Below are 12,396 nucleotides of genomic sequence, written 5' to 3'. Positions count from 1 at the left end.
AGGAGTTCGATGTTTGAGCGAGTCCGTCTCCGTCGTCCTCGCAGCGTGTCGTGGGAAGGCCCTGGGCATCTCCTTTTATAGATACAAGGAGGTGATCCAGCTGTACATATGGGGGCGTAGCTGTGTGCTAACGTGGCCAGCGGAGAAGTGCTTGAGCCCTGTAGAAGCGTAGCTGACAGTGCATCCCTGGGTCCTGCTGACATTTCTTTGCCTTCGTAGAGAGCTGAGAACAATCGACGTCATGGACGCATGCAGGGAACCATCATTACCTGTTGCCGGAGTAATCTAGATGTGACACCGGTCTTGTTCCTTCGTAGCCTGAGGCGGCTAGCTAGAGGTAGGGTAATGATGTATCCCCTGTAGCACAGTCGGTCTGAGGCCGAGGTCGGGCGAGGCGGTGACTTCTCCTGAGGCCGAGGCTGAGGTCGGGCGAGGTTGTGACTCCTCCCAAGACCGAGGCTGAGGCCAAGGCCTGGGGTCGGGCGAGGCGGAGACCTTCTCCCGAGGTCGAGGTTGAGGCCGAGGCCTGGGGTCGGGCGAGGCGGAGACCTTCTCCCGAGGCCGAGGCCGAAGCCGAGGCCTGGGGTCGAGCGAGGCGGAGCTCCCTGTTGCGCCCGAGGCTGAACTCGGGAGAGGTCGTGACATACTGTTGTTAGTCTTACCATGGTGGTTGGCACAGTAGTCGGAACGGGATGAATAGTGTTGTTTTCCTGTCAGAACGATTAGTAAAGGGGCGAAGTGACTGCGGTCATTTCGACCTTGCCAACTGAGTCGCGCGTGTTAGGATAAGGTGTCCGGTGATCCCTGCATTAAATGTGCATGCGATACGGTCGGCGGTAAGGCGATTTGGCCGAGGTTGCTATACGACAAAGTTTGCCCGAGCTTAGCCTCGGGCGAGCCGGGGATGCGCCCGCTGCCTGAGGAGACCCTCGGGCGAGGCGTGAATCCGTCCAGGACTACTGTTCTTGCCCGAGGCCAAGCTCGAGCGAGATGAGATCGCGTCCCTTGGTAGATGAGGCTTTGACTTTAATCTGTGCTTACCAGTCTTTACGGTCTGTTTTGAAGATGTTTTTTAGTCATGCTTAGTAGTATTAGGGGTACCCCTGATTACAGCACCCGACATGAGTGTTAATAGATTCATACAATCTTTGGTGTATGTGTCTAGGTTTATTGTCATCAATTTGAATATGTATAAAAAAGGTCTAAAACCAATAGTATATTGGGACGGAGGGAGTATACTTTTCACATATCTGCTATCGCCAATTTCATCCTTTCCTCACAAGTCACAATAATTTGTTAGCATAGTTGAAATAATTGTTCGTTATATTCCCAAATACTCACGTGGCTAGAGGGCACTCACGGCCAGCAGCGTGTTGGGCCTGCTGATGCTGGTTCCCGCCGCCTGCCCGTGCCGTGCGGATGCGCCAGCGGAGTCATCCGGGACGGAAAATCCCCAGGATACACCGGTGGCCGGTGCACTGGCCCAGTGGCCCTGCCAAGCAGCTCAGCGTCGATTCTCCTCCAGCACGAGACGGAACGGAATAGGACGATCCTCAAATAACGTTGTTTGTTCAGAATCAATAATTGAGATGGGATCCCAGTTATCCTTTAAAATTGAAAAGACGAGAGAGAACACCAGAGGATGTCTGTGCTGCAACCAAACCACCCTAAAAGCACCTTGACGAACACGCCACGTGGTGCTAGATCAAAGAATAACAGATCCAAATAATATCTACAAACTCTTATTTTCTTAGATTTACATAGCCATGCCAATTTCTCTCACAGCAATAGCAAGGACAGATAGAGTACATAACACTGCTTGCACGTAAAATATCTTTGTGACTTTCTCGTGGCTACTAGCTGAGAAAAAACCAGTTAATTAAGCAAGTAACGCATCACCTATGAACAAGCAAAAGTTAAGACAGAGGAATGAACGGTGCTGGTGCTGGAAATATGTTTTGCTCAGTTGTCCCGGCTGCTGCAGCAGAGCACCTTCATGATGCACGCGCGGTTCTCCTCGCGGACGCTGGTGATGAGCCAGGAGACAAAGAGAACGAGGAGGCAGAGGATGATGTCCAGCGACAGGTGCGTCTTGGTCTGCGACGCCGCGAAGGTGAGGAGCAGGCTAGCGTAGGCCACCACGAACGACCACCGCACGTGGCGCGAGGTCGCGGCCATCCTCAGCAGCAGGCTCAGCGTGAGCACCATCGAGCTCGCGACCCCGAACCAGCTCGCCACTCTGAACACCCAGTACCTCGGCCGGTGCAGGTCGCGCATGATGGGGTCCCCGGCGCGGTACAGCTTGCCGCCGTCCCTCGACGGTGTGTCCTGCGGCCAGTACCCGCCGGGGACGCTGGAGCCGAGCAGGAAGGCGAGCGTCGTGATCAGCGTGGCCGCCACCACCAGCGCGCTGGGGTCATGGTCCTCGCAGCTGCTCCTGTCCGGGTCCAGCGCCCGCTCCCCGTGCCGCTGCTGGATCACGGTCACGGGAATGACCTCCACCGGCGGCAGCGGCGGATACGCAACAGCGTGGGCGGCGTGCCCCATCTCAAGGCTGCCCAGGGCCGGCAGCGCGTCTGAGTTCACGCGCGGGTACATGAGCGCACGGCTATCGACGGAGAGACGGTTTTCGGTCTGTCTGAAGCTAGCGAGTCTGCTAAGCGGTGACACGATCTTGTTGTTTGGGGTCCAAGCCTCCAGGGAGCGAACACAGAAGAGAAGAAAAGATTCAGGGCACATATGTCTACTGTACGCAGCCACTTCTCCCCGCTCCAGGTCAAGTCAATATTTTTTGTCACCTACCCCAGCCACTTTTGCCACTTGTAGTTTTCTGTTCTGCTGCACGTCTAGACACGGTGTGAACTGCAAAGGCTGGACGAAATGTTCAGCGTACCTCGCACGTCAAATAATGCTCCAACGTCACCCTACCATTAGGGTATGTAAAATAGTGTTTAATATAGAGTCTTTTGAGCTGTCTAACAAAGTATTTGTAAAAAAAATCGTAGAGTCGTCTCTCCGTAAAAAGACGTATCTAGATCGTAACCCAAGTAACAATAGTCAATAGACGTCTCACATTCACTATACAATAAATGTCCTATGGTTGCTTTTGGTTGGACTCCTAGGCTATATGATAGAAAAAGAAGGAAAAAAGATGGTGAACAAGAAAGCATGCTTATAAGAAGGACGATAAGTGACGTTTTGCGACGTGCTTTGGACTGGAGACCGGTGGATCGTCGAATTTTTAGGAGTCAGGCCCCTATCGCCTGCTTTCTCTATTGAGTGCGCTCGTTATTTGTTTAGGACGCCTAAAGTAGCCTTTATATCTGGCCGCTTATTGGTTGGATTTTGCTGCTTTTGTCCGTGGCCTTGTAATGAACCTTTGTTGCATGTTTCCTAATGAAACAGGGGTTATGCCCTGTTATAAAAAAGCTAGATATATATTAAGGTCTTGTTTGTTTCAACTTATAGATTATATAATCTAGATTATAATTTAGATTATATAATCTGGATTATTTGCTCTGGATTAAATAAGCTAGGTGCTGCTGTTTGTTAGCTCAGATTATTTGGATTCGACTTATTATTCATATGCATACAAATACAATAATACCCTTGATTGTTTTAATTGTCTGGTGGGTGAGAACGCTTATGGATAGGTGGATGGCAATTGGAAGTAATTTTAATCAACTTGCCATGGGTAGTGGGTCTTTCATAAAAAATAAGCTGAAATAAGCACCCTTTGATGAGCTTATAAGATTATCATAATCTCAAGTGCTAGATTATATAATCTTATCAGATAAGTTGCTTGTTTGTTTCCTCACTAGCTTATTTACATTGGATTATATAATCTATATAGATTATAATCTCAAACAAACAGGGCCTAAGTGCTCATATATATGAACTAGTTGGGTGCCCGTGCGTTGCTACGGTTTTATATATTACATCTCTAAAAAGAAGGTTAAGCAGGTTGTTGAAGTCCAGCTAGGGATTTATAGTGACCAATTTTATGTATAGAAACTATAGAATGAATCTGAAAAGAAAGGGTTCAGATAGAACACATCCATGGTTGTTCCATACTAAAATGGCAACAAAAAACTGCAACCTCTCCTTCAAAATCTAGGATGCTATACTGGACTGCAGCCTTCCTAACTGGCTGCCTTCGGATTTGCTCATCTCAAACCACCACTCTGCCTGCATTATGAGAGGAGTTAAGTACAAGAGTTTTCAAAACGCATTGATCTAGAGAACCAACTATTTAAACAGTAAACAATAAATATGGAGCAGCCTACTCCTACTCTACCACATAGGTACGATTTTGTTTTTCAAAAACTCCAACCATTTTTAATATGGGTAATTGTTATGTTTTGCAAACACAAATCAAACCATGTTCAGAAAAATAAAGCATGGAAACCTCAAGTCATGTAATAAGAACAGATATCTTGTTACAAGCTTCACCAATTTGCGCTAGTTATTTTTAGTTGGCATCTATGTATCATGTGGTATGTCAGTCCTTTACCTTGGCATTGTAAGACTATAGGCCTACGACTGGCAAAACAGTAGCCCCGTCTGCTAAGCTGCTCTGATGAATCTAGTGCCCAAGGGAATGGTATGTCAAGGATGCAACTTGAAATTTTTCATCTGGTATTCAGTATATGTGATACCATGCAACACAATACCTGAAATTCAAGAGAGAGATCTGTTTTCAACACAAGCCACCCCCACAAGGTTTTGCAAATCTAGATACAAGTACATGTTAAATAATAATATCACCAAATAAAAGGAGCATAGAATAGACCAAGAGGCTGGATGAAGATCATGCAAGCTAGCATCCAAATTCAAAGATAGGTTATCAGTCAATAATTTGATCTCCTCCTTCAAAGCCAACAAATCCGATCCATGGCTCTAAAAAACATATCAGTGTGTCGTCGCAGAGTCAAAGCACAAGCAACATCGCTCCTCGATGGCCGGTGCCATCCACAATAGAACCAACTCCACCCATCCACCCCCTCGGCCAGTAGCTTCTTGCCAGCATCAATCGCCATGGCGGCAGTGGAAGCAAAGAGGAGCCCACACATTGTTCCCTTTCTCTTCCTGGCTCACGACCACTCCCTGCCTTCCTCCGCCTAGCAGGCTTCCTCTGCATGCTCTGCCCAGGGCTTAACGTCACACACTGACGCTTTATACAGCTCAAAATTAATATGTTGATAGTTTTGTTTACCACATGCAGTACAAACGTGGGGCTCCTTTTGTAGTAGTACAATACAAGAATTGAAAAATGCATAAGATTGATTAGGATCAGAATGACACTTCTAGCCCCGAATATGCATGAAAAAAATAATGAGAATATATGAAGGCAATACTACAAAATTTATGTAAGCACACATCACATTCAAGTGGATTCTGGTTTACCTGTTATGTTTCAAACTCATGTTGGCTAGCCCAGTTGACATGGACACTACATCACCTGAAGCAAATATAGATGAGAAAGGAGTGGATTTCGAAGGGGGGGCAACTGGTCACACTATCACTATACCATGGCTCCATGCTATGACGTACACATGACCAAGTCAGAGAAGCATAATTTAGCATAAAAATGGCAATAATGTCCAAATCCTGACCGTATAATCTGATAACACTTACCAGGTACAGTAAGGCTGTTGAGGAGACTAAGACAAGATCCCAGCATCTAGTGCAGCTACCAAGCCAATACCATACCCTGTTAGAGCATACCACACATGATCCCACCGTTTTGGGGGAGACATAGCTGGTGGATAATTCACATCCTTGAACTTCCTGTTATAAAAAAAAGTACCAGAGCTAGAAGCATCCCTAGAATGGCATGAAGGAAGAAAAAGATCTAGGTGATTAAATTCAAGTCATCAGTGGTATGAATGGATTTTACGCAAAAGCAAGAGCAAAGTTGAAAAACTATAGACTACACAGAAAAAAGACTCAAATCACTCTGATGCAGTCATGCTGCTTTTGGAAATAAAAAAATCCCATATTACATACGAGCGATAGAACTTGTCAGATTTGAATAATCTGTTTAGAGGATTTGAGGAACTGTATCTGGTCGTTCTTGTTTGAAGATGCTCCACTTGAGTAACACAACGAAAGGGTAAGAACTGCATTGTCCCTTTATACTGAATAGACAAGGTGATGCACTCGGGACATGTTCAGAGTCAGAAACATAGAGGCATTTTAGCATAAATGTCTACAAGAACAGAATATCTCATTGTTTTAGCAGATCATAAAGAGGGAAACAAAGACACAAACAGCCAAGCATTTTACAAGTCCTATATGAAATTCTCCTAGTAGATCCAATAAAAGTAAATTGTATCACCTAGAATGTAAAATTCCAGTCCACTTTACTCTCTTACAGTCCAGACCTATGGATCCATGTCGAGGAAAAGGTAGGTGATAGATGAGAGCCTCCCATCAGCGTCCGTCGGAGCCGTCGTGGTGTGAGTGGGACCGGCGGGACCTCTTGGGCGCCGGCGGGTGAGAGGAGTGAGGGGAAGGAGGGGATGGCGGGACGAGCTCGTTGGCGAAGATGCAATTCTAATGTGAGGTTTTTCTGTTTTAGGTCTAGAAAAGATTGTTCCAACTAACAGTTGCATACAAAGCTGAAAATTTTCAGTGTGGAAAGGGCCCTCAACTAATTTATTTTCATCAAGTGATCAAGTATAGTATCTAGCTCAATAATTTTCATTATAGCATCACAGGGCAAATTAGGTACATCACCTCTTTTGATCAAAAGGAACATAGCAAATCAGTTATCAGGGCACAATTACATGTCAGGGCAACCATCAGTGCACACACACCACATATGCAGTTGAGCTCTTTCTGTCAAATGTGCAGTTCAGCTCTTTCACAAACACAACTCCCTCATATATCACACATCCCTCAGTGTGTAGTAACCCTCAACACATATGCAGTCATTAGGGATTGCATCATAGGGCATCGAGTATAGAACCAAATTCCTCATCAATTAAGGAGACTCATTTCACAGCTTAATACATGAGAGGAGACTGATGAGTGCAAACCTAACAGGGGACCGGATTGATGGGAGGTTAGGGAGAGGGAGAGGAGAGGGCCGAACTATCGGGGATAATAACCAGCGCCGATGGTCAGATCCAAAAGATAGCACCAGGGTTGGAGGGGGAGGGCACAGCAAGTGACGGTGTGGGGGAGGAGAGGCCCACGAACGACCAGTGATGGTGGGGAGAAATGCGGCATCCACCTTGGTGAAGTCGAAGCGTGACTGCTTCATGGGGTGTTGAGGTCTCGCGTGGCCGGTGTCCTCCCCATCGGCCATCCCGATGTTGTTGAGGCCTGAATGGGGAGAGGAGCAGGACGACTCACCTGTGCCAACTCGAGCTCTTCTGGTCGTGGATCGGGGGGGTGTGGCAGGTGCGAAGCCGCACGGTTGTCGTTCCCTCACATCGCGCCGGGGGATCTGGGGCAGTGGAGGGTGCGGATGCGGATCTGGAGCCGCTCGGTCATGACTCCCGAGCATCACGCCGAGGCCGGGGAGGCCGAGGGGGGGGGTTGCGGCGCCGATGACGGGGGCAGGGGAGGCGCTGAGGACGGGGAGGAAGCGAGGATGGGCGGCAGCGACGTTCGCGGTAGGGGCGAGCGGAGCGAGGATGGTGAACTTGGCGGGCGGCATGTGGGGGCGCGCGGCGTCGCCGCGTCAGTCTCCTCCTGGTGGGGGCGCGTTGTAGCAGTCGCGGCAACTATGGAGGGGGCACCGACGATGCGCGAGGATCGATGTGGGGCGCCGACGACGAAAGGGCGCGGCAGATGTGGATCCTCATCGGATGCGCCGATGGAAGGGGATCGATGCGGGGCGCCGAGGATGGAAGGGGATCGATGCAGAGCGTGGATGGGGGCACGACGCGTGGATGGAAGGGCGGGCGACGACGACGAGGGGGAGAGGATCACGGGGCGAGACATAGGCGAGGGTACGGTGGGGCTGGCCGAGATTGGCGGTCGTGGCCAGCGTGGGATCCGCGGCGGGGGCGGGATCCGGGGCGGGGCGGCAGGGGACGGTGCCTTTGCGGTCGTGGGGGGAGGGGCACGACCGGGACTGGCGGGCTGCTTCCATGCGCGCGCGTGGGAGGGTGCGGGGCAGGCTGGGGCAACCAGGGTGTGGACGCTGACGCTACTATCTTAATAGAGTAGTATAGATATGTCTTATTTACTGTCGTTGCACCTCTTCTAATTTTGTTGTTGCTGTTGCTTTTACCAAGCGCCTGACTCAAAGACAATATTCTTTAATGCCCTATGATCATAATGTTGCTGCATGCTTTTGACTCTGGTTCTCGTCAATTTCTTTTTGCATGTATTGTCTTTATTTCTTTGTGTTCTACCCTGCAAGACATAACATTTCTCACACTGCAACAGGATTATGATGAAGATGGAACTCTTTCCTTATCAGAATTCTCAGACTTGATGAAAGCTTTTGGTAATAAATTAGCAGTTGCAAAGGTTAGAATGTATTCCATTTTCTTGGAGAGTGTGTTCCATTCCGGTACCTTCTGTTGAGTGCATCTTATTAATTTCTTTCCCACATTAGATTGAAGAGTTTTTCCGTCAAGCAGATACAAATAGTGATGGCATAGTTGACATAGATGAACTGGCAGCCCTACTGGCTGCTCAACAAGAAGAGTAAGAATTTTCTACTTCTTTGCATTTTGATATGTTCTGAATTAATTATTGGTTATTCCTAAATATAGAAGTATCACTCAAATTATTGGTTATCCCTTAAATATAGAAGTGTCATTGATTATGCTGCACCCTTTTTTCAGAGAACCACTTATAAGTAACTGCCCTGTCTGTGGTGAAGATCTTGGAAAATATGATAACATAAATGATATGATACATATGACACTTTGCTTGGATGAGGGAACTGGTAATCAGATTATGACTGGTGGATTTCTAACTGACAAACAGGCATCTTATGGGTAAGATGCTTCATTTGTTGATGTTTCTAGTGTGACTACTGCCATTTTCTCTTGTTTAGTATGAAATATCATGAAAGTATGAGCAAGTTATACTATAGTCACATGGTTGTCATGTGCAGGTGGATGTTCAAGCTCAGTGAATGGGCACATTTCTCCACGTATGATGTTGGTTTGCACTCTGGCTCTACAGCTTCACATATTCTGGTGTGTTCAGTTACTCCATATGGTACATTAACTTAAAAATTTTGAGTGATACAAGATATGGCAGTTGTACTGTTCCCTTAATTAAACAATGCTGTGATGTAAGGTTTTCGACCGGCGAACAAAGAGGATAGTCGAAGAAGTTATTGACAGAAAAATTGTATTGTCCATGAGGGCTTTATACCAATCAAAAGTAGGACTCGCTCTTATAAATACAGGTATGTTCGATCAAATAATATTAGCTTGTCTTATGTTTCCATTTTAATTTAGATAATCATATGCTGAGGTCGAATAGATAGACTCACCTAAAACGATCTGTATTATCCTCACTCCTAAGGATGGAACCATGGAATCATACTAAAGAATGCTAGAGCAATCATACCTGTATTGATAAGAGTGATTTCCAGTTCCAAATTAACTTGGAAATTTCAGAGAATGGACATCACGAGACGCTAGAAGAGAAGACAGAAACCATATTCTAATCAGTGTGAAGTACAATGCATCAAGAATAAATTACAGACACTTACATCTTCAGGTAGCTTCATGTTCTTAGTGTGAATACGGAGAACCTCGGATCCTTCTCTTTGCTGCAGATACAGTGCAAGGCCTAAAAATGAGAAGGGAGAGGTCAGGCGAGGAGGATCTGGGTGGCCTTCGCGGGCAAGAACAAGGACGACGTAGGACTCAACCATTAGATTCCAATAGCCTCCACCGATTGAGTGGTACAATAAGCCCTTAAACACCTTTATTCATGGTCAACTCACATCAACCAATGCATTTAACCCTTGACACGAGATGAGATATCAAAATCTCGTTCCGCGAGGCTGACTGCTTATCACATTAGTCATTACACAGTTTATGCTCCCGAGTCAAAACATGGAATGTAAATATGGTCAAAAAGAGATTATGCTTGCTGTGGCTACTACGCCAAGAATACAAACTTCAATTAGATCTGAGTTTGGCCCTGGCTAGTTCGCACAAATCAGATCCGAGAGAGGATGATAACTAAATAATTCACGTTTTAGTCCCAACTATGTAAAGTCAATATTAGCTCATTTCGATGCACCCAGCACCGGGGAGCTCGGTAAGCTGAACAAAAAAACACGATACAAACCAACCACACCACCACTCACAGTACAGAGAGGCACCCCGCTGCCTAGACCCAAGCCCTGGCAGCTCCAGTCTCTAGGGAACCCAAGCACCGCCATCCGCCGCGCGACCCTAGCACGTACGGCACGGATCTCTCCGCAACCCCCAACCCCAGACGACCCAGATCCGGGACTTACTGGAGCGTGGGGACGATGCCGGAGGGGTGCTTGGACAGATCCACCGGCTGGCTGTCCTCGAGCCCTGGCTCCGCCATCCGAATCACGCACGCAACCTCGGCGGCTTCGCGCCGCGAATCCGCGTCGAATCAGAGGCCTAAATGGTGGATCCCGCTGAAGAACTCACCCGATGTGGTCGTGCGGTTCACGGCGGAGCGGTCGCAGCGGGCGTGTGGAGCTGTCGCGGCGGGCATGCGGAGCGGTCGCAGCGGGTTAGCGGCTAGCAGGCGGGATCCGGGGCGGGGCGGCGGGGGACGGTGCCTTTGCGGTCGTGGGGGGAGGGGCACGACCGGGGCTGGCGGGCTGCTTCCATGCGCGCGCGTGGGAGGGTGCGGGGGCAGGCGGGGGCAACCACTCAACCAGGGTGTGGACGCTGACGCTACTATCTTAATAGAGTAGTATAGATTATTAGAATGGGTCGCTATTCTATATCTCGTCATGGGACCTAAACCGGTCATTAGGGAAAAATCAGATATGTCTGTGCCGAGCCCGGCCTTGCAACAACTCCACGGTCCACGGTGCAGGCGTAGGCAGGACAAAAACCTAACAGGCCCGTTGTTACGAGTGGTGTGGCCCAAGCGAGAAATTCGGCTTGGCAAGAGTCCAGAGCGCTCTCAAGTCTCAACTACAAGGACTCGGGCGGTGGGATTTGATGGAATCCAGTTATCCAGTCCACCATTCCCGATCCCGGCGGAGTTGCGTGCCTAGCTTGTGTGTGTGCTACAGCAAGCTGAATCAGAGCTGCAGTGCCTAGCCACTGAGGCTGACAATTCCACGAATAACCATACCCCTCACATGCAGGGCGTCGATCGTCGAGCCGTCGAAGGCCAAAACCAGGAACAACGGCAGTGACCTGGTTTGGTAAAACCTGGGAAAAAAATTTCTCGAGCCGCAGCAGCACGTCGATGCTTTCTTTGTGTTGTGTGCTTCTGCTTCTGTACGGTCAGCACGATCCGAGCTGCAAGGCTGTAGGCCTGAAGTACTGGGCGCTGCACTGCAAGCCGATTTTTTGATCGTGTGCCGTCGATTTCGTTTGTTCTGCAAGCCTCGCATCAGGCTGCGGTTACGCACTCTGCTGCTCTGCCTTTCACCGCACGGGATGACTCGCGGGCAGAGTGACTTGACTCCGGTGCCCCTTGAGGTCTTGTTTGGTACTGCGCTATTCACTGCAATCCGTGTGTATTAAATGGATTAGACTATAAATTATATTAATTTACAATCTTAATCCATCTCAATACATATAGATTGAGGAGGTGAATATTAGATTACGTAAACAAAGTCCGAATGGAGTTATGGAATTTGACAGGATAAACTCTCACCTATTTTCATTTTTCACAATTTATTTGAAAAAAATAGAAACATAGGAAACGTGGATTTAATCCAAATTTGGATTTGAGTGAATCCATATACCTCACACACAATCCTATTATAGGATTAAATTTATTAATTTAATTCATGTATCTCTCAAAGTTAGTTTTTCTTTTGATCCATGGATTCTAATATAAATCTGTGCAATATTTTCATAGATTTGTTCCATACCTAATGAGTTATGGATAGAATTCATGTTTTCCATAGTTTAAAAAAATCCTAAACCTTGGGCTATAATTCATGATGGGTTTAACAAAAAAAATTTAAGTAGACTTAGATTATTTGGATATATGGATTATGATATGAATTTAATTTCAATCCATATTAGTCCAGAGTTAAATTGACGTAAACGAAGGAGGCCTAAATTGGGTGGATTCGACACGATGCTTGTGAAGGAATCGATTCGGTCTGAAAAAGGTCGCGAGGCCCCGCCCGGGGGGAGGCGCCACTGCGACAGACCGCCACCGGCCGGAGACTGGCCTGCTCGAGGAGAGAGAGGACGAGGCCCCTGCCGCGTGCAGTTTATTTCATGCATG

The 12,396-nt window shown here is 47.7% G+C and overlaps 2 protein-coding genes across 2 annotated transcripts; one reads left to right on the top strand and one right to left on the bottom strand.

Moving 5' to 3' along the window:
* Positions 1-1,718: 1,718 nt before the first annotated feature.
* LOC103633768 (uncharacterized) lies at positions 1,719-2,786 on the bottom strand. Its single transcript, XM_008655456.3, has one exon. It carries the CDS (start codon positions 2,737-2,739, stop codon positions 1,963-1,965), a length of 777 nt encoding a protein of 258 aa, XP_008653678.1. The 5' UTR covers positions 2,740-2,786; the 3' UTR covers positions 1,719-1,962.
* Positions 2,787-8,439: 5,653 nt separating this feature from the next.
* On the top strand, positions 8,440-9,447 carry LOC103644552 (phosphatidylserine decarboxylase proenzyme 2). Its single transcript, XM_020547110.1, has 5 exons — positions 8,440-8,490; positions 8,579-8,670; positions 8,811-8,966; positions 9,086-9,170; positions 9,274-9,447. Exons 1-5 carry the CDS (start codon positions 8,455-8,457, stop codon positions 9,430-9,432), a joined length of 528 nt encoding a protein of 175 aa, XP_020402699.1. The 5' UTR covers positions 8,440-8,454; the 3' UTR covers positions 9,433-9,447.
* Positions 9,448-12,396: the final 2,949 nt, after the last annotated feature.

Source organism: Zea mays, chromosome 1, assembly GCF_902167145.1.
Source record: "Zea mays cultivar B73 chromosome 1, Zm-B73-REFERENCE-NAM-5.0, whole genome shotgun sequence".
Lineage (NCBI taxonomy): Eukaryota > Viridiplantae > Streptophyta > Magnoliopsida > Poales > Poaceae > Zea > Zea mays.
The sequence above is the reverse complement of the archived record's forward strand: the minus strand, read 5'-3'. Positions and strand labels throughout refer to the sequence as shown.